General features: G+C 44.8%; 1 protein-coding gene across 1 annotated transcript in view; it reads right to left on the minus strand.

Annotated features, from left to right (window-relative positions):
• The window catches only part of ANKRD50 (ankyrin repeat domain containing 50), a 42,548-nt gene extending 26,132 nt beyond the window's left edge, over positions 1-16,416 (minus strand). The window contains exons 1-2 of the mRNA XM_068153996.1: positions 16,233-16,416; positions 13,910-15,175 (exon numbers count right to left, since the gene is read on the minus strand). Of these exons, the coding sequence (XP_068010097.1) occupies positions 13,910-14,388 (479 nt within the window). The 5' untranslated portion in view covers positions 14,389-15,175; positions 16,233-16,416. The remainder of the gene's footprint in view (positions 1-13,909; positions 15,176-16,232) is intronic.
• Positions 16,417-18,046: the final 1,630 nt, after the last annotated feature.

An 18,046-nucleotide genomic window follows, 5' to 3' on the forward strand; every position in this document is an offset into this window, starting at 1 on the left:
CTGGAGTATAATATAGATTATTGTTTCTTGTAAATTACTCATTTACAGGCTGCACAGAAAGACAAACTGCCTCTAGGAGTTCAGTTAGTTTTAGAAAGAAAGAGAAGAAAGCAGGGGGGAAAAAAACCAACCACAACAACAAATGAAATCCCAAGAATCACCTGTCGGGAAAGCTCCAGGCAGAACACATGGATGTAAATCTCGGGTCTGGTCTTTTCAGGAGTGAATTAAGAAGAGCAGGCAAGCCTTATGCAATTCAGTACCTGATTTTGCAATGTCTTGTAGCAATGTGGATTTGATCTGTAATTGTACAGCAGACTTGCAGTCCCACAAGGAAAGCACAAAAGCTAGCTCTAGGGCATCAGGCCAGACAAAGGTAGAGTTTACAGCAGACCCAGCGCCACCGGTCACACACAGACAGAGCAAGATGAACCTCTGGGTGTTGATTATAGACCTCCTACTGCCTCATACAAACAGATGGGTGGTTTGTTTTTTTACTATAAAGCATTGCCAGCAGGTCTGCTGGGGGTTTACTCAAAACCTTAGAAAACAGAAACCTTAAAACCTAATCTTTTGGTGTAACAGTTGGACTGTCTAGAACAGTTTGCAAACAACTCAGCCATGATAACGGACAGAGAAGTGTAGCTGAAAACCATTCCCACCTGGTACCATGACCAGGGCTGACTCTCTATACATTTGTAAACAGAATCTATTTGCCACGTGTGCTAACATATACACCATGCTCTGAACTAGTCAGAGCCTGACATGTAGAAATCTGCATCCTTACCAAGGTCAAAGAGAAGAGCAGTACAGGAAACAATGCAAATATTTTCCTGAACAAGCAGTATAAAATAGTAATTTCACAGAATCACCAAGGTTGGAAGAGACCTCCAAGATCATCAAGTCCAACCTGTCACCATAGACCTCATGACTAAACCATGGCACCAAGTGCCATGTCCAATCCTCTCCTGAACACCTCCGGGGATGGGGACTCCACCACCTCCCTGGGCAGCACATTCCAATGGCTAACAACTCTCTCTGGGAAGAACTTTCTCCTCACCTAGAGCCTAAATTTCCCCTGGCACAGTTTGAGATTGTGTCCTCTTGTTCTGGTGCTGGTTGACTGGGAGAAGAGACCAACCCCCTCCTGGCTACAGCCTCCCTTCAGGTAGTTGTAGACAGCAGTAAGGTCTCCCCCTGAGCCTCCTCTTCTCCAGGCTAAGCAACCCCAGCTCCCTCAGCCTCTCCTCATAGGGCTTGTGCTCAAGGCCTCTCCCCAGCCTCGTTGCCCTTCTCTGGACACGTTCAAGAGTCTCAATGTCCTTCTTAAACTGAGGGGCCCAGAACTGGACACAAGTACTCATGGTGTGTCCTAACCAGTGCTGAGTACAGGGGCACAATGACTTCCCTGCTCCTGCTGGCCACACCATTCTTGATGCAGGCCAGGATGGCATATTCTAGACAAAGCCTCCTAGCTCTGATTTTCAGTAACGGAGAGGTCATCTAGTCCACTTCCCCACCTACACATCTGACATTCCCAACAGATACTAGTCTAGGCACTCCTAGAGACTTCCACTCATCAATACTCTGCTTCCCCAAGCAATCTATTCAGTGCTTCAATATTCGGGCAGTTGGGATGTGTTCCCCTGTGTATCTAACCTTAACCCTTTTTCCTGGAATTTGAATCTTTCACTTCTTGCCCTATTACTTGTGTCCCAGGGACAACACAGTTGTCATTACAAGGAAATCAGTAGTTATGATTTCTGAGCCAGACCACTACGGAGCATGCTGGAAAGAGGCAGACACCATGTGCTGTGTCAGTGTGAAAATGAACTACTGATAATTACTCTCCAAGTACTGTCACTACAGTTTTGCACATAGCCAGATGAGTTTTACCTTCCACACAGCCTGTTTACATGAGTCTCATGTAAGCATCAAGGCCGTCCTGCAGTCACAACTGACATTTATGCTTATCCCTTATCCACCAACACTATTCCTCTGTCTCTTACAAAAAGAGGTTAGATTAGATTTGCCAAAATGAAACCACATCATAGCACATTCATTGTCTTTTTCAACTCTGTTACCTTCCAGCTGCTTGAATGCAGTTTGATTGTTTGTTCTGGCATTTATTTTTTTCCATTTCAGTTGACACTTCTAATCCCCCAAAGCCTTTTTGTCCCCTTTTTTAAAGAAAGGCACTAAACATGAATCTTTCAAGTCTGAGTGTTCAGCCAGCCTGATAAAGATAACCTGCCCTTTGAAGATAATCAGTATGGTTCATAGGTTGAACAGTTGGAAAACATCTCACCTGTTTATGTTTTGGGTTGTCTTGTCTAGACTATGTTTTTCTGTAATCTCATTTCTTTGTTGCTACTTTTAATTGTGTTAGCTGACTACAAAATGACTGGTTGTAAGAAAGGGCAATATAGATTCACAGATTGCACTGGGTTAGAAAGGACCCTCAAAGGTTATCTCATCCAGCTGCCCGGCAGTCAGCAGGGACACCTCCAACTAGAGCAGGCTGCCCAGGGCCACATTGAGTCTGATCTTGAAAGTCTCCAGGGATGGGACCTCAACTATATATCTGGGCAACCTGTTGCATTATTTCATCACTCTCACTGTAAAGAACTTCCTTATGCCCAGCCTAAATCTACCCTGCTCCAGTTTCAAACCATTGCCCCACATCCTATCGCTACAAGGCCTTCAAAAGGGTCCTTCCTCCTTCCTGTACGTTCCTCTTCAGCTATTGAAGTGTATCTACAAGGTCTCCCTGAAGCCTTTTCTTCTGAGGCTGAACAGCCCAAATTCTTTCAGCCTGTCTTCATACAAGAGGTGCTCCAGCCCTCTGATCATCTTTGTGGCACTCCAGCAGGTCCATGTGTCTCTAGTGGTGAGAAGCCCAGAGCCTGACACAGCACTCCAGATGAGGTCTGACGAGTAGAGAGGCAGTATCACCTCTCTAACACAGGCAGTGAACATTCTAACTTCCCCAGTGACACCACTTTTTCCTCTCCAATAAATAGCAGGCCAGCATTTGTGATGCTGCCTTTCCTCTGCTAACACACATGCAGAAGTATTTCTTATTAGCAGACAAAACACACCTCTCAGGAAACATGAACAATGCCCCTTGAACGTTCAGTTTTGCCTTCATTTTCACACTACTCATTTACTCTCACGTTCAGCAGCTGATCTGCTTTCTTTCTGCAGTCTTCCTTCTAATGTTGACCACATGAATGATGAGGAGTTCAGTTTCACTAAGTTGGACATTTAATATACTGCTTTCAGACTTCTTTCCAGCTAATTATTTTCTTTCATTGTACTTCCCTTCACGCAATCTTACCCACAAATTATCTGAGGTCACCGGTATCTCCACTACTTTGAGTTCATTCTTTCTCCTCATCTTCTAGGTATCATGCATTTAAGATAATTTTAGTCACTATCTCCCCAAGTTGCCTTGCTTTTTCTCAGCTACTTTTCTCCCCATCTGACTGAAGTAAATTCATATCCTCCCACTAGCTATTTTCTCCTCTTTGACATCAGAAATATGGTCACTGACAGACTCCTCCTCATAGCATGCTTTCCCAGCTGATGTTTATCTCTTACTTGTTTTGTTACTCAAATTTTTCAGCTATGTAAACATTACTGTCCAAATTCTGTGTCTTAGATGAGTCCATTTTATATCTTAAGATTAGCTTACTTAATCTTGATGTTCTGATAGAGTAAGGGGGCCTACAGGAAGGCTGGGGAGGGACTTCTCAGGATCTCAGGTAGTTATAGGACTAGGGGGAATGGAATGAAGCTGGAGGTGGGGAGGTTCAGGCTGGACGTGAGGAGGAGGTTCTTCACCATAAGAGTGGTGAAGCCCTGGAATGGGTTGTCCAGGGAGGTGGTTGAGGCCCCATCCCTGGAGGTGTTTAAAACCAGGCTGGATGAGGCTCTGTCCAGCCTGATCTAGTGTGGGGTGTCCCTGCCCATGGCAGGGGGGTTGGAACTAGATGATCCTTGTGGTCCCTTCCAACCCTGACTGATACTATGAAAATATTTGCACTTTAGGAGAAGTTATGACTTAAGAGAATCTCTCCTAGCTGCTGTCAACTACTATGCTTTGCCAAAGCAGGTAAACTTTTAGATACACAAGAGTAGTTGTAGGTACATAGAAACTAACCCTTTTACCAAGAAGATATCAGACATAAAACTATCACCATATGTAGTGTAGCTCTTTTATTTGCAGATGTTTCAGGGGCTTTAACTTTGATTTACTCTAGAACTACAAGCAAGCATATGATACACAAAGCAACTCCTAAACAATCTACTGTTTTTTCTCAACATACCAGTCATACAAGTTATCCTGACAGACCTTTTAGAGCATTTAAATCAAGCTTGACTGTGCACTAATATTTCCAGTTCTGCCTGCTCATTCCATATCTTTTTTTCCATTACTATGAAGACACCTAAGGCATTTGGTTACTACCTCACTTATCTTCCTTGCTGTCTGTCTCATGACCCTATATGAATAACCCTATTACCTCTCCCCCTCCACCCCCAGGTTTTGAGCTGTTGTCTAAGTTGCTGTTATTTATATTTACCCCTGGGATTTGTCATCAACAGGGTGTTGTTTAAAAGGTCTCTTTTATTAGTGTCAAACCCCACTGCTTTTCTTTGTATTAAGCATCAGTTGGATTGCCACTGTTTGTTCCTCCACAATTCAATCTCTCATTTTAAGAAAGAAAAAGGTACAAAGAGAGAAAGTACACTTTAAATCAAATGCATGAGATGAAAGCATCAAATCAAGACTGACTGAAAACTATCATTACTTGAAATGAGAGAATTATCCACACTACACCTTCTTCTCCCTCCCTCTAAAGTTAGGGATAATAACTAACTTTGCAAATGCTCAGAAGTCTGTGGTTGAAATGGGATACCACAATAAGAAAACTAACAAGTTTATATATACAACACAGGGCATTAAAATTACAAAGTTAGCTTTAAATCACCTATGAAACCAAAGATTGAGCAAAGTGAAACACACAGTCCTTTCAGCTTGCTTTGTTAACTACCTGGCTCTTCAGCCACATAAAAACAATCATTTCATTGAACAAAAATGCATCTTCTTCTATGAACACTGCTATCTGAACACACTGATACACACCTGACTCAAAACTCTTGTAGCTTCACAGGCATTTGAATTTATTTGGATCATTTTATGTTCTGGAGACAGAGAAAATCCATTTCTTTTTCTGCTGTCTCGATTTATGCAGAGCCTAAACACAACTGAACAAACAGATATTGCTTTCCATGTGTATGATTTGATTTGTGGACATGAGAAATGCTAGCCACAAAACAAAAGAAAAAAACCCAACTCTCAGGTGAGGCTGGCAAAAAACTACACTGAAGGAGAAAGTTCTTCCCAGAGAGAGTTGTTAGCCATTGGAATGGGCTGCCCAGGGAGGTGGTGGAGTCACCCTCCCTGGAGGTGTTCAAGAGGGGATTGGACATGGCACTTGGTGCCATGGTTTAGTAGTCATGAGGTCTTGAGTGACAGGTTGGACTTGATGATCTTTGAGGTCTTTTCCATCCTTGTTGATTCTATGAATACATTCAGTTGGGTGGCTTTCATCAGGCTATGTTCTCATTTACTGTCCAGCCAGCTCTATGTGCTATTATTCCATGACTCTGTTTAAAAAGACAACAGCACAATGTGCACGAAACAAAAACTGTCACCATTACTACTGCAGTTCAGGCTGACAATCCCCAAATTAATTGCATTTTCCTCATAGATTCAATTCCAGAGGAACAAAACAACCCATCACTGACAGGGCAAGCACAAAGAGGAGGTACTGCAGTGGCTCTTTCAGCAGTGAGCTGTTTCTTCAGAACAGGGGGTTCCTGAATTGCCTGCCTGGAGGAACCAGGATAAACAAGAAGAAATGCTTTGAAAATTAGCATTCCCCAACCGAGTTGCCCTGTAGCTGCCTTGCTCATTTCTGGCACATTATCATAAAGCACCCTACACTTCAACTGCTGAACTGATTGCAGGATTACACTGTCCAACCTCATTTTCAGAAAATCCTCTGCACAAATACCTGATGAGAAGCAGTTAACATTTTACCTTGCTAGTCAAGCTCTTAAGACAGCTTTCCTCCTATGTTTGCGTTACCACATATCTTTTCCCATCCCATTTTCACAAATAAAAGGGATTATCCTGACCTTTAATTGCACTGTCTTACTTGAAGAGGTAACAGATGGAGCAGCTTTCATGTGTCCCATTCAAAATTATTCTCCCATACTCCCCAAAGTAGAATCCATAGCATATGTTCCTCATGCATCACTCTGGATCCACATTCGCTAACTCCTGGCTTGGATCTTTCTTTCCTTCCCCAGCCCCAAGCAGACAGAGTTGCTCTCAGTTTGACTATAAATCTCCTATTGATCCTTTCTGTATCTTCTCTATAACTTAGTTTAAAAAACACTGTCAGGTTAGCACCATGTGAACCTGATGAGGGTATCTGCAAACATGTAACACATGGAAAGGACTTGGATTGTAATTGTTTTGCCCCTTTTCCCTTGGTCAGCTCTGCCAATTTCTGTTTGCCACCCTTCTTCTTTCCTGCTATTCCCTCACATTTGTATGTCATCGAGTGCACCAGGAACCTACCCATGTTCTTTGCAGCACCTCCTCTGCAACACCTCTGAACACCAGAATCCTTATTTCAACATCATTATTTCCTTAATTTTCTTTTCATCCCATTTCCTAATTATTTCTTTTCAATCATGAAATGTTTCTGCATTGACTATTCAAAACATTCCTGCTCCTGCACAAAGGAAGAAGATTTCTCACTATTCCCAGCATATTCCACACATCATTACACCAAAGCAAGTGAAACTTCACTAACACTTTCAAGAGGTGATACTTCAAATACTGTCTTTCCCAGTATATTAGACACACAAAGTCCTTTCTACTTCACAATCCACCAAATCCTTTTTTTTTTTCCTCCCATTAAAAAGGAAGAAAAGAAACTTAAACCCTTGCACAAGCTACGAACATGGGCATAGAAAACTGGAAGCAAGGGAAATAATGAACAAGTGAGAACTGCTATGAAGGTCCATCTAACTAAACAGCTTATAGGAAAACCTGTAAGGTTTAAGACTGAGCCACATAGATTAAAGGCAAAATGTTAATGCCTATAGAAGTAGAAGACAAAAAGGTCTATGTAAGTTGTCATTATTAAAATGCCTCGGGGAAACTTTCTTATGGTAATTTAAACTGAAAAGGTTAAAACCTTAAATGGTATTATGTTCAGTCTGCATGCAGTGCTTCCATACAATGGAAAGAAGAACATACAACTTGCTCTTGCAGAAACACTAACTTGTTGTTATGTGACCTGGTAACTCTACAGATTTAAGGGAAAAGCCTAAAGAGAAACATGCCACAAAGTGCTTAAGCTTCAGGCAATGCTTAGCTTCCTAACAGTCTAGAGAGCGCCAGAACACATTTCTATCAAACCCAGTATCAGAAGTCTAAAGCATCAGTTACACTTCACATGTAACCAGTCAGAATTTGAAGCTCCATCAGAGTCAAGAAGCTCTCAAAAGAGAGTAAGTCTATGGAGCACAAATTTACCTGCTGAAACTTTTACTTCCCCTGAGCTGGAAATACAAGCCAAGTTGGCAGATTCTGTTTAACCTCTCTGGTGTGCTCTTACAAAAGTAACTCTCTCATCTCACCCACGGTAAGATTTCCAGTTGGCAGCCTGCCTTTATCACAGGATGTTAGGGGTTGGAAGGGACCTCCAGAGATCATTGACTCCAACCCCACTGCCAGAGCAGGGCCATAAAATCTAGCACAGGTCACAGAATGCATCCAAGATGGGTTTCAAAAGCCTCCAGGGAAAGAGACCACACAATCCCTCTGGGAAGCCTGTTCCAGTGCTCTGTGCCCCCCTGTGACTATAAAGTAAAGCTTGTTACTGAATAATTAAAATTAAGACAAATGTTGGATTTACTAGAAGTGCCTGTAATAGAATCAGAGAATCAATAAGGCTGGAAATGACCTCAAGGATCATCAAGTCCAACCTGTCACCCAAGACCTCATGACTACTATAGAATCATAGAATCAATAAGGTTGGAAATGACCTCAAGGATCATCAAGTCCAACCTGTCACCCAAGACCTCATGACTACTACAGAATCAATAAGGCTGGAAAAGACCTCACACAGGACAAACATGTAAATACTTAGTAATTAACACCAAAGTGAAAGTCAGCACAGAAACTGTATTCATAATTACTTGCACTGCTGTAACTAGTAAGCCACACTGAAGACAAACCAGCATTTCACCATGCATTTAGCATTAACACTGTAGTTTACATCTTCACAGTACACCACCACATGGGAGGCAGTATTAAGGGTCAGTGCAACACGTTGTTTTTGTATTGTTCCTTACTTCTTTCATACAGACTCTCTTGGTCACTTTCTTCATTGGCTCTCAGAAGGTATTTTGAGCTTGTTGATACCAGCTTACATGTAGCTGCTTCCTATAAAGAGCCCTAAAAGGCTCTGTGCTGTGAAGTCTGCCTGCTACTTTTAATATTTTATGTCTCTTACTACACTATCACCATGCCTCCACAGTATGAAGATCAATCTACTGGGGAGCTAAAGACTGTAAAGCTGTCCAGTCTTTGATTAAATCCATTGGAGCAACTTTCTTTAGATTAAAATAAGCAACTCAGCCACTTGATGTTGACAGTAGATATTTTTGACATAGTTTTTCTTCACCAGAAAAAAGATGCTACAAATCCAACTGTAGTTATTCCATGAGTGAGCACACAGTGCTTTCAATAACGAAGGGACATGCTCCTTACTTTTTGGCATCACTGCTTGACAGCCTTAAGTTTTTCAATAAGCAGAGGGACTTAAATCCTTTCATGAAATCCTTAAATCACACAGCATGAGAGCTTCCCACTCCAACACTCAACTTCTGTGGAATCTCCAAATGAGACTGGAAACAGGGAGAAGACTACATGGGAGAGACCAATGAGAACCTCCCTTGCCAGACCACTGCTTGGGACTTTCCCTTTGGCACGTTGCAGGTTGAACAAGCCATCAACGAACCAGAGGATGTCTACAGATAGGTACCTAACACAAAACATCTCACTTTCAACTGAAAATGGTTATGACTTCCACTAAAAGCAGAACTGAATCTTGCACCAGATCAAGCTCTTCTGGGCTGGGGTCCCACTAGGTTCTAGCCAAGCATAAGTGAAAGATGCAGGAATGGACAAAAAAAATCTGGGAAATTACCTTGCAAATTTACACATCTCATAGGTTGCTAGGAAAAATTCCCTTTAGATAGAGAAAACTTTACTTAACTCAGGGATTTGTTTAATGTCACATTCTTAGGTGTGACCTCTGAGAAAGATCTACCTAATTCTGACTAACAAGTTGGAATGATTTAATTTAAAGATGAGATGAAAGAGAATAAAGCTGCATTCAAATATGTAAAAGGCTGTTCCAAAAAGGAAAGAATCTGTTTCTCCAGGTCTCTGGAGAACACCATTAAGTAGTAACAAGATTAGAGGGGGAAAAGGGAACAAACAAAAGACCCTCAGCCCTTAGGTTAAACAGATGAGTTATTTTTCTGGTCAGAATTGTGAAGTGCAGAAGCAGCTAAAGAAAGCATCTCTCATAAACTTGTTTTCTTCTGCTTGAGGAAGAAGATGGTGGACCTGAGTTTCTGAGGTCCCCTTGCAACCTCCTCTCATGAGGTTCAAATCAGCCAGTTGCACATTTGAACTGTGCATGTGGTAAATGAATAAACACAGTGGAAATTTAACAGCTTTCTTCTCCAAAGGGTCTTGTAAATGAATTCATTATGCATTCAGATCTTTCTTCACATGGAACAGGATACAGTTAGTCCTTGGCTTTGTTTCTAGCATTTATAGCTCTACAAAATTAGAGAGTCTGACATGATCTGTGATCACATCATTCTTGTAACTGTTGCAAAGCTACAGCTACCAAGACTGCACTGGAGCTACAGAAGCAGAGGAAAAGGCTGTGGAGCAGCTTCTCCTTCCAGAAGGAAGAAGATAAAAGATGCACATCACTTTCAGTCTTTGAGACTTGGGTGAGAAAAGTCAAGGCATTTCACTCCTGTTAAAAGATTAAGACTGAATTACTAATGTCTTACAGAATAAATTGATGGAAATCTCAGCAGCTTTCAAGTTTCCAGCACCCAAGCTGAAATCTCTCTGATGTGCTGTTTCTTAGTGCATCTTTTATTTCAGTCCTTCCTAAGCTTGTGGTAAAATCAGACTTTTACTAAATGTTTTTTACATAAGAGAGAGAAAAGTTGCCTGAATACAGCACGCTACAACCTCACCCCTCCAAAGCAAAAGTAACACTGCTTATTTTCACAGCAGCCATGGATATTTGGGGACTGCAAACAGCAGTAGAAGCATGTTCTGTAGGTAATTCATTAGGAAGGAAAACTCATTTTGTGGGGCAGAGAATCAAAAACTAACTCCATGAAGGACAGGATACTCTAAATTCTGGCCTCAATCATTTGAAGCTTTCAGTTAGCCAAAGACAATGCAAAAGTAAACAGTTAAAAGAGGAAAAAGAGATAAAGGGGAGAACTAAGGAGGAGCTGAGGTTCTACATACTTGAGTTCCCTCAATTAAGAAGCAGCTACTCCAAAACAGTGAAAAGCTCACTAATTAGTTGTTTAATAAAGCCTACATGATAATTTTAATTATATTACTGGCTTCAGATTGTACAAGGAGTTCTAAAAAGAGCAGCTTCTTCACACTTCATCTGTTATTGCATACAACTCAATTTCTAAACCTGTTTCTTCATCTATCTTAAGTAAGTGGCAAGAAAGCTGGCATCTCAGCCCTGCAGATTTAAAGTCCTCGCACAGCAGTCACAGAACACTCTCTGAACAAAATTGTGTTTTCCTACATTGTCAGGCAAACAATCCAGAACGTGAAACAAAACTTACTCCCCCTTATCATTTAGAGAATCATAGAGTCACAGAATCAATAAAGTTGGAAGGGAACTCAAAAGATCATCAAGTCCAACCTATCACCCAACACCTCATGACCACTAAACCGTGGCACCAAGTGCCATGTCCAATCCCTTTTTGAACACCTCCAGGGATGGGGACTCCACCACCTCCCTGGGCAGCACATTCCAATGGCTAACAACTCTCTCTGGGAAGAACTTTCTCCTCACCTCCAGCCTAAACTTCCTCTGGTGCAGCTTGAGACTGTGTCCTCTTGTTCTGGTGCTGGTTGCCTGGGGGAAGAGACTAACCCTCTCCTGGCTACATCCTCCCTTCAGGTAGTTGTAGAGAGCAACAAGGTGTCCCCTGAGCCTCCTCTTCTCCAGGCTAAACAATCCCAGCTTCCTCAGCCTCTCCTCATAGGGCTTGTGCTGGAGGCCTCTCCCCTCAATGTCCAAGTCTTGCTATTTTAGGCCATGAGGACACAGCTGTGTCTGGAGCAGACACATAAAGCAGAGCAAAGATTTGACAGTGTCTTTGAAGAATGATCTTTCCCATCTTCTAGTGAATCAATTAAAATCAGGCCAAAATCAATGGAGCACTGAGACAAGAGCTTTATGCTGTTTCAGTGCCTTTGCACGATGTGAAAGGCAATCAGCTGACAAGTCTTTCTAGAACTCATTTCACATTACAGCAACTTTCACTTAACAGAAAGCATAAACACACCAGACCAGCATGCTGAAGGGCTCAGCCATAGCAATCATGAAAAGTACTAACTTGTCAAGCATTTCTTGCATGTTTTATATATCAACAAAAGTTCAATTAACAAATGATTGAGGTACTTGAAGGCGGGAAGAGGGTGGCCAAGTCCCTCTTTTGTGGACAGTAACTGTATCATACAAGCAGGAGAACAAGCTTATGGTACTGCTGTCAACAGCCACCTCCTGGTCCCCTGCCACAGTGCTGAAAACTTTTACTTCCAGTACAGCACCTTGTCTCCAGCACCTCATCTCCCTTAAATCAGAAATATGAGAAGGAAGAGTATGTACCACAGCTGCTTGTGAAAGCAGATCAGGGTAGGTGGGCAAAAAGGGAACAGATGAAGGGCCAAAAAAACCCTTCTCCTCCTTGACTGAAGCTGTTGTACTACAGCCTGAGTATTTTTAGTGCAATAATAAAACAGTTCACAATCACTGCTGTGAAATTGTAGAAGGAAAGACTAGTACCAAATGTTGTGTCACGTTTTATTTTCCCAGCACAAAACCAAGCACCCTGTATATTGACCTAAATACTCAAACATCACACAAAAAGTGGTCTTCCTTAAAAAGCTGAGCCTGAATCACAGGTATCTTTAACGTTTCTATATTGCATTGTTGTCTAAAGATACTGACCTAACTCCTTTGGAGTAAGAGGAAGGATCCCAGCTCCTGAGAGCACCTGCCTCCACTCTGTTAGTAAGATTTCCCTGTAATAGTCTTTTAAAACATAAACAGGCTCTTGCTCACCAGATTACCCCACTTCCATGATTCTGAGACTGCCTAAAGCGAGACGGCCGGTCTGCTCTTCCATTTACACTTAACTTCACCCAGTTTTCAGTCATTAGAAACTGAGAGGGCTGAATACTTCTGAAATTGGGACTTTAAGAGCTGCTACCAAACAAACAAACAAACAAAAATAATCCAGAATTAACCTTGGTTTAGACTATTTGTTTTAAGACACTACACTGAGAACAATGTAGGCATGTATCCTGTTTATTCAGCGGACAAGGACGTAACAGCCATCAGAACTGGAAGGCTCTTTCACACCACAATATGAGCAAGCACTACCTTTCACCCTCAGTCCTTGTTTACCCAGCCTTAGTAGGCAGGAAAGAAATTAAAAAGTCAAAAAAAACCCCAACAAAACCAACAGACAGGATTTTGTTTACATAGTGCAAACATCACCCAATAAACCCTGAAGTACCAAAGAAAGCGACATCACTACACAGTACCGAAAAACTTCAGTTTAAGTAAGGGAAGTTTCATACTGACAACACAATTAATTAAAGCTCTGTTCCTAGAGCCAAGCCTTATCCTTTCTCAATTTTCCTTCACTGTGACTCACTGAATGAAGAGTGACAGGCAAGTTCCTGGTGAAGACTCAAGGTAACACATTGTTCCAGGTGATCAGTGGCTTTACACTCTTGCACACACAACAGCATCCTTACAGAAACACAAGGTCTTAGTAACATACTGAAGACACTTCAGTGTCTTGGGGCACACTAGGTAAAATATTTAGTTATTTTCCCTCAGCTCATCTAGCTGACAAACCTTCTAAAGGGCATGGTGAGCCCTCTTGATAAAATGCTGATCCACCACTTTGGAGCACATATGAAAGAAGCAGCAATAAAGATCTCCTAGAATCTGTGCATATTGTGAGAAGCAACATAAGGAGTTAATTGACATTTTCCTAGCACATATTTTTAGACAAACATAAAACTGATGTGCTGGACCAGACCCAGAGATCCATTAGTCCAGTTTCCTCTTACAGCACAATACTGGAAGCTTTTCTGTTTCAGGTCCATGAAGGACAACTCTATGACAGAAGAAGGCCACTAAGCAGTTATCTTCCACTCTAAAGACTATAAAGTCTTTCCAAGACATTGGTTACAACTGAAGATGTTAATACACAAACGGAAATAAATTCACTGTTAATATTTACTTTTTAAACAAAATTATTTATGTCAGCTCTGACCACAAACTTAGATTTTTCCATGGTAGGTCTGCAAGCTCTGACAGAGGTAACAAGCCACAAAACAAACATGTTTTAAGCCATCTGCATTGTGGACTCTTTGAAAGGAAGAGCTAAAGAGAAGACAGTATTATTATTTGTTTGTTTTCCCTTTTGACAGGGTTTGATTTGGTTTTACCTTTTAAATGCTTCAGCAGGGTTCCTCTCACATTCCCCAGGTTGCAAGAGACTTTGAATGGCAGGATCTCTCAGTTTGTCCTCATATCCCTGGATCAGTCCACTGCGGCAGATCTGTGCAACTAAACCTCTAATAAAACCTCCAACACACAGCGTGTCAGAGTCCTGGGCCCTGCAGAAATGGAAAGCTAGAGCCTGACGATGTAAGCCTCTCTGTAGGTTTGCAGGTGAGCTTGGCCACAGTAACTCAGTACAGAGGGCTGTCTTCCCACTACCAGGCCCTCCTACCAACAATACACCCCAGGCAGCTCCTTTTCCAGAGACAACACCAGTATTATTCCCAGAATTCGCTACAAGAGATGGTTTGTTGGCAGCACTACTGCTGCAGTTAGCTTTCTCCTGGAGGCAGTGCTGAAGCTTGTGGAAAACCCACTCCCTACAGTAAAACTGCTTTCCTTGCAGCAAGCTGGTTTGAGCCATTTTATAAAGTTTCTTCTCTTGGATTTGTCATAAGCAGCAGGACACCTTCAGCATCTCAGGGTGGGGAGAGACACCGTCCTCTGGCGCTGAAGAATCTTCTGCACGGAACTTGACAGAGGTTGTGGCAATCAGTTAACCTGCCTCGTAGAACTTAACAGCCTCTCCTCAGGAAGGGTGTCACTCCATTTGTGTGCTTTACTGTGATTAGCATAACACAATCACAGTTCAGCTGACATCATGAAGCGGCGTCTGATACCAGCGCTCAGAAATACTTTTCGTATGGCTCAGAAGTCCACACAGCTCCATGGCTGCATCTGCAGTTTATGCAGTTGTGTGTGTTCCCAGTATACAGGGGAGACAATACATCTGGAAAAACTGAGGGAAAGCCAACTTTTCAGTGTATACTAAATGCCTTTCAACTCCAAGCATTAATCTCTCTGGATATACATCCAGTAAAAGATGTCCATAATAAAATGTTCCTTCTGGAAACTGTGTAGAGAAGGTGATTTTTCTTCAGAATACTACACACACACCACAACCTTACTAAGGAATGGTCAGTTTGGACAGCAAGCTTTGCAGGCTTCATACATCTGGACAAGTGTCTGAGAAGTGCTTCAGATTATGGTTTCTTAAGCAGTGGAGACAACAGGAAAAGAAACAATGTTTACAGCTTCTTATTTCAATAAATTCGTGAGGGTCTTCCTTAGGAACTTGGATTCTTACTGAACCTGTTCTCAGGGATCTCAATCGCAAGATGTCAGGAGAGACAACATCTTCCCCTAGAGCTCTGAAATAAAGAAGACAGCACTTTTAACCCTACATGCAAGTCACAGTTGAGTCACTTCCAAACGCAGCAACAAAGAGTAAAGCCGTGGGGTCTTACTCTCTATTTCTGCATCGCTATTAATTAATCTAAAAAGCTGCTTTAAAGCGATCTGTTGCTACAAGGTACGATCAGCCATGTATAAATAAACCCCAAACATAAACAGATGATGACAGTGGCCTCAGAGCCACAGGAGCACCAAGTCTGACATTTTCTCCTACGGAGACCTGAATATACCCCATCGTCTTTCCCCACAAGGCTTCATCCTCGAATATTCTCTTCACCCTCGTTTTCTGCACCGCTGGGTACATACTGGTGGGGTTTTGAAGTTTATTTCAGAGGGGAGAGCTGCCCTCGGCTCTCCGCACACTTCTTTGTTCGCGACTCGGCGGCAGCGGGGCGCCAGCAGCCTCCCGGGTCCCGGTGTAACGCCGCCGCCGCCGCCTTGATGCCCTTGTCACCGCTCCCACCCCTCGGTGTCCCCACCGGGACACCCCACTCCGTGTGCGTCCCCCAGACAAACCCCTTCATCCCAGGCTAGGCTTTAACGCCGCGCTCCGGCTTCCTTCAGCCGAAGCAGACACACAGAGACACGGCTCAAAAGTCACTTCGGCAGCGCCCGACCGTGTCCCTTAGAAAAAAAACACCGAGTCAAGCGAGCAGCCGGGAAGCTCCCCCCTCCCCGCCCGCCCTTCATCTGCTCCTCACACCCCCGGCGCCGAGCACACCCGCCCTGTCCCCCGCTCCCCTCCCCCCGAGCACACACACACCCGGCTCCGCACAAAGATCCCGGGCACCCCGCCGCGGCACCCCGCTGCCAGCCCGCCGGCAGACAGCCCCTCCCTTCCCCCCCAGCCCCGCGCACGGGTGTCAGTCCCCTGCCCAGCTCAGGCGGCAGGTACGGTACGGTACAGCGCAGCCCGCCCCGCCGCAAACCGCCGCCCCGCCGGGGACAGACGGACCGGCCGCCGCCGCCTCCCCAGCGGCCGGGTAAGGGGCCTCCCCACCGCTGCTCGCTCACCTCCGCCGCCCGCCCCAGCGGCTGCTGCTCCTCCAGGCTCTGGCGGCGGCGGCGCCGCGCCCCTTCCTCTTCCTCCAGGCCCCCGGGCTCCCGCCCTCCGGGCCGCCGCCGTGCCAGGGCCGCGGCCACCCCGGTCCGCGGCTGCTTCAGCCCCTTTGGTTACTCTCCTCGGCGCCTCCTTGACCCCCCTCCGCCCGGCCCCGCCCGCCACCCCGCCCCGGCCCGCCACCCCGCCCCGGCCCGCCCACTCCAGCATCCGCCCCGCCCTCTGCCTCTCCAGCGCGTGCGGCGGCGAGGGCGGGGGCAGATGCTGCTCGACATCTGGGGCGAAGTAGTCCTAGGCGGAGGAAGACGGCCGCCGCGCCCCGCCGCCGCGGCCCCGCCGCCGCTCATTCGCCCGTTCGCCGTCGCCTCGGGGCTTTGTCCCGGTCTCTGTCGGCCGCCTGCCCGTTTTTCCTCAGCGGGACCCTCCCGGCGCGGCCCTGCAGGGGGCGGCAGCGAGGCTCCCTCAGGGCAGGGCCACGGCTACCGCCCCGGGTGGTGCCGGTCCGCGTAAAGCCGCGTGCGGAGCCTGCGTGCACGGCCCCTGCTGACCTGGCCCGGCCTTACCCGGCCGCCCCTCCAGAGCTGGGGAACTTGACAGAGAAAGGTCCTGGTGTGGGAGAAAACACTCCTTAAACCAGCCCCGGGACGCCTTGCTTGCGCTCCCGGCTCCGGCATAGGCACGACGTGCGTGGGTCCTTCCTTCAGTGCAAGTCCTTACTTGATACCTTTTTAACCAGGCACAGCCTTGTTCGCCCCCTTTTTTTTTTTGCCTTTCTACCACACCGTTGCCGCTTCTCCTTTTGCCCCGAACTGACTCATTTTAGACAGAATTTGATTGCACGGAGGGAGGATGATTTAACCCCCTCACGGTGATGCACAGAAGCAAAAAACTCCTGGAAGGCTTAGCCACAAGGCAGGGCCCAGGCCGAGGGGCAGGGAGCAGCCCACACCCTTCCCTCACAGCGCATTAATAGAGCGATCCTCCGGCTCCACAGCTAGTGGGTCTCTGCAGACCCTGGTCAATGCAGTGCTCCACTTGCTCCTGGACGCTTGCAGGAGGCCCCTGTGAAGCCCCCTTCCACCCATGACAAGAGCCTCTGTTTAGGCTGCATGACAGCAAGCAAGGGAAGGGTTTTCATTAAAATTTCCTCCCCTTGGAGCTGCCAGGATTATTTGTGATAACACACTTCTCCATTAACTGTTTGATCAAGGTCTTTGTGGTTACTAAACTGCCTTTGTTTTAGCATGGCTCGGTGTGGTTTCGTACGCCAGGTTAATTAAAGTATTGTGGAGCACACACTGAATATATCCACATGACACAGGAAAGTGGTTTAGAGCCCTTCAAGGAGCGTCCTGGGCTTCCTTTGCAGGAGCAACATGAAAAAATGAAATAAAATCAGTTGGTACAGTGAAGAGCTCAGAAAAACGAGTCTGCCTGCTTCTGAAAACCAGTAGAACAAGTTTGAAGAACCTTTGGAAGCAGTGAATTACAAATTTGCAAAGCAAGTTGTGGTGGGGGGGGAGAAAGAGACATAAGATTCAGTAGGAGGAAAAAAACGCTGTGTGGTGGTTGTAGTTTAGGCAGTTTTATTACATATTATTCCTTGGTTGGGGTTTTTTTTCAACCATGCACTTTAGGCAAATAGTCAGCTTGAGGCTTTCCCCCCTCCCCCTCACTGTACCACCCTTCCATTTTGAAATGTTGTGGAAACACAAGATTTCCAAAACTGATGCTAATAAAAGTTCCAAGAGGCTTTGAACTGTAAAGT

Source organism: Melanerpes formicivorus, unplaced genomic scaffold (assembly GCF_026170545.1).
Source record: "Melanerpes formicivorus ecotype bairdi unplaced genomic scaffold, bMelFor1.0.p_v2 SCAF_27, whole genome shotgun sequence".
Classification (NCBI taxonomy): domain Eukaryota; kingdom Metazoa; phylum Chordata; class Aves; order Piciformes; family Picidae; genus Melanerpes; species Melanerpes formicivorus.